General features: G+C 42.3%; 1 protein-coding gene across 1 annotated transcript in view; it reads right to left on the reverse strand.

The window, feature by feature from the left end:
* The window catches only part of LOC138037571 (collagen alpha-6(VI) chain-like), a 28,221-nt gene that overhangs the window by 1,478 nt on the left and 24,243 nt on the right, over positions 1-2,500 (reverse strand). The window contains exons 5-7 of the mRNA XM_068883481.1: positions 2,261-2,500; positions 1,612-1,898; positions 317-584 (exon numbers count right to left, since the gene is read on the reverse strand). The exon at positions 2,261-2,500 is cut by the window's right edge and continues 112 nt beyond it. Of these exons, the coding sequence (XP_068739582.1) occupies positions 317-584; positions 1,612-1,898; positions 2,261-2,500 (795 nt within the window). The remainder of the gene's footprint in view (positions 1-316; positions 585-1,611; positions 1,899-2,260) is intronic.

Raw genomic sequence — 2,500 nt, forward strand, 5'->3', positions numbered from 1 at the left:
AACTCGTTCTGATCCAACCGCCGTCCACGACCTTGGAAGGCCCTCTTCAAACCGCATGCTCTATGATATGTTTGCTGACCGTGACTTGAGCCCACTGTCTCCTGTGCATTCCTTTACATTAATTCCGCTGTCATTAATTGAGTCCACACAACATTAAGTATCAATAAGGATTCGGTCGCTAAGTGACCGCCGCACATGCTCAACAAAGTGAGTTTCACCTAATGGCAGAGGTGTTTTTTCCCGTACTCGTCATCCCGGCGAACACAAAATGAAAAGAGACTTCTGCTAACAGGGAAGGTTAAGGATATCTACTGACCCGCTGCGTCACATGTAGTCTTTGCCAGGTCCACCGCATTTCTCATCAGTGCAGCAAACGAACCCACGATGACAATGTCCCCGTCATTATCCACCAGAGGTCGCAAAGATTTCAGCGAGACTCTCGATCCAACTCCTATGAGTACAACTCGAATTCCCATTTTTCTAATGGAAAGGACAGATGCTCGCCATTCTCTGTTTTTGCCCTCCATTTCATCGACAATCATGACAACGATTTTTGAAACACCGTTTCTTGATTTTGGAAACACCTGTTATGGAAATAGTCATAGTTATCCACCTTTGAACCACCGAGGCCAGTCAAATTGTAACCCTTATTTCTCAAAACTTCAACTTCATTTATTTCTTACAACTTCAAGTGTTGTAAGTCAGATAACTCCCTGGATCGATACCTCCAAAAGAGTTCATTGAAAAGTGTTTTTTGTATGATACCGCGTTGTATTTTCTGACGTGTAATGTATCACCGTTTTGCTCAAGCATCGATCAAGCACTGAAGAGGATTTTGCAACTTCAGCTACGCTGCTGAGTAAAAGCCTGTTATCTCTGGAGGAAAAAAACCATCACCGTTCGTTTCACATGTACCTCCGCAAATGTCATTTATTGCATAACCTGTACGTTATGCAATAAATTATACATTGTCGAGACAGGTAGACGACTAGGCGATCGATTCCGCGAACACCTTCGCGATGTTGAGAAGAATGACAAGGATGCTTCTAAGCCAGTCGCTCGTCAATTTAATCTCCCTAACCACTCCAAAAAGCATATGGCTATCTGCGGCCTTTCCCTACATCTAGGTACGACGGAAAGCCGCAAGAATCTGGAACAAAAATTCATCTCACAAATGGGCACCCTTAATCCTCACGGTATTAACCAACGCTTTTCGTTTAACTGATATATTCCTATTTTTCACGTTGCCATGTTACCACCAATAGCGTAGCTCCTACTCTACCAAAAAAAAGCTACACGTAACCCTCAATTCCTCGATTCGCTCTGACGAAGGGCTAACGCTCGAAACGTCAGCTTTTAGAATCTCTGTACGGTGGCCAATTTACATTATCAACTCCCTTGATAAAACCAAATTTTTGCATGCCAAGGTTAGCTGAATGCAAAATCTTTCTGCTGTATTCAACTATCCTTTTTTGTATTAAAGGCATGACTTGGGGTAGCTCTGATTTTCAATTTGATCCATTCAGGTCAAATTGCTTTGGTTAAAAAAAAAAGAAAAAAGATTTGTTGGTTTGTTTGGAGATTGTTCAAACACATTGTTCGACACCGTACCTTTTGCTCAGCAAGTCTCAGTGCTTGTCTAACATCACCGCGAACGCTTTCATATCTCAATGAATTTACAGCGTCGAAAAAGTCTTCCGAAGATGATAATGAATCATCCAACAAAGCCGAATTCCCTCCGTAGGTCAAAATGGAAACCTGGCTTCCCTTCGGCGAAAAACCAAAGGCTTTTCCTATGGTCTTCACTGCTAACTTTTGCCTTATGAAATTCGTCTCTTGAATTCCTCCCGAACTAAATATGAAGGCCAAATCAGAAGGAATGTGGCAAGGCTCTGGCTCTAAAAATGAAAACGGAAGTTGCATTAGAATCAGGAAGGGGTAACTTTCGTTGATCACCAGGCCCTAGTTGTTGTTGTTGTAGATACCTCTATAAACCATTTTCCGGTAAAGGGGTTACTTGTGCGCGTATTTGTTGTCTTTGGAAGTCTACAAGTCATCGGAAACTGAATTGATTTGTATGCAGTGTCATGATAGGTTTCCGTCTTCGTGAGATGAAATATGTACAGTTACGGCGAGCTATCTGACGGCTGACATTTCAATTGTGAGGATTAATTAACCCTTATGCATGTGAATTATTAGCCACTCCTCCCAGTTTTTTTTAGAAGAGCACCAAGTGATTAGGATAAAACTCAAACCTTACCTGCCAGACTACAAATTGACTTGATCAAGGAATTCACTTTCACCAGCAGATCGTTAAAGCTCTTGGCTAACAGAACATCCTCGTCCCTTTCCACCATAAGTCGAAGTTCCTCTCGTTTTACACCCGATCCTACACCTATTGCTATAATCTTAACTCCTGTCTTTCTCAAAGGCTCCGAAGCTTCCCTGAGACCTTTAGTGTCCGACTCTTGCGTTTGCTCACCGTCTGTAATGATCATGG

The sequence above is a fragment of the Montipora capricornis genome, chromosome 1, assembly GCF_036669925.1.
Source record: "Montipora capricornis isolate CH-2021 chromosome 1, ASM3666992v2, whole genome shotgun sequence".
NCBI classification, from domain to species: domain Eukaryota; kingdom Metazoa; phylum Cnidaria; class Anthozoa; order Scleractinia; family Acroporidae; genus Montipora; species Montipora capricornis.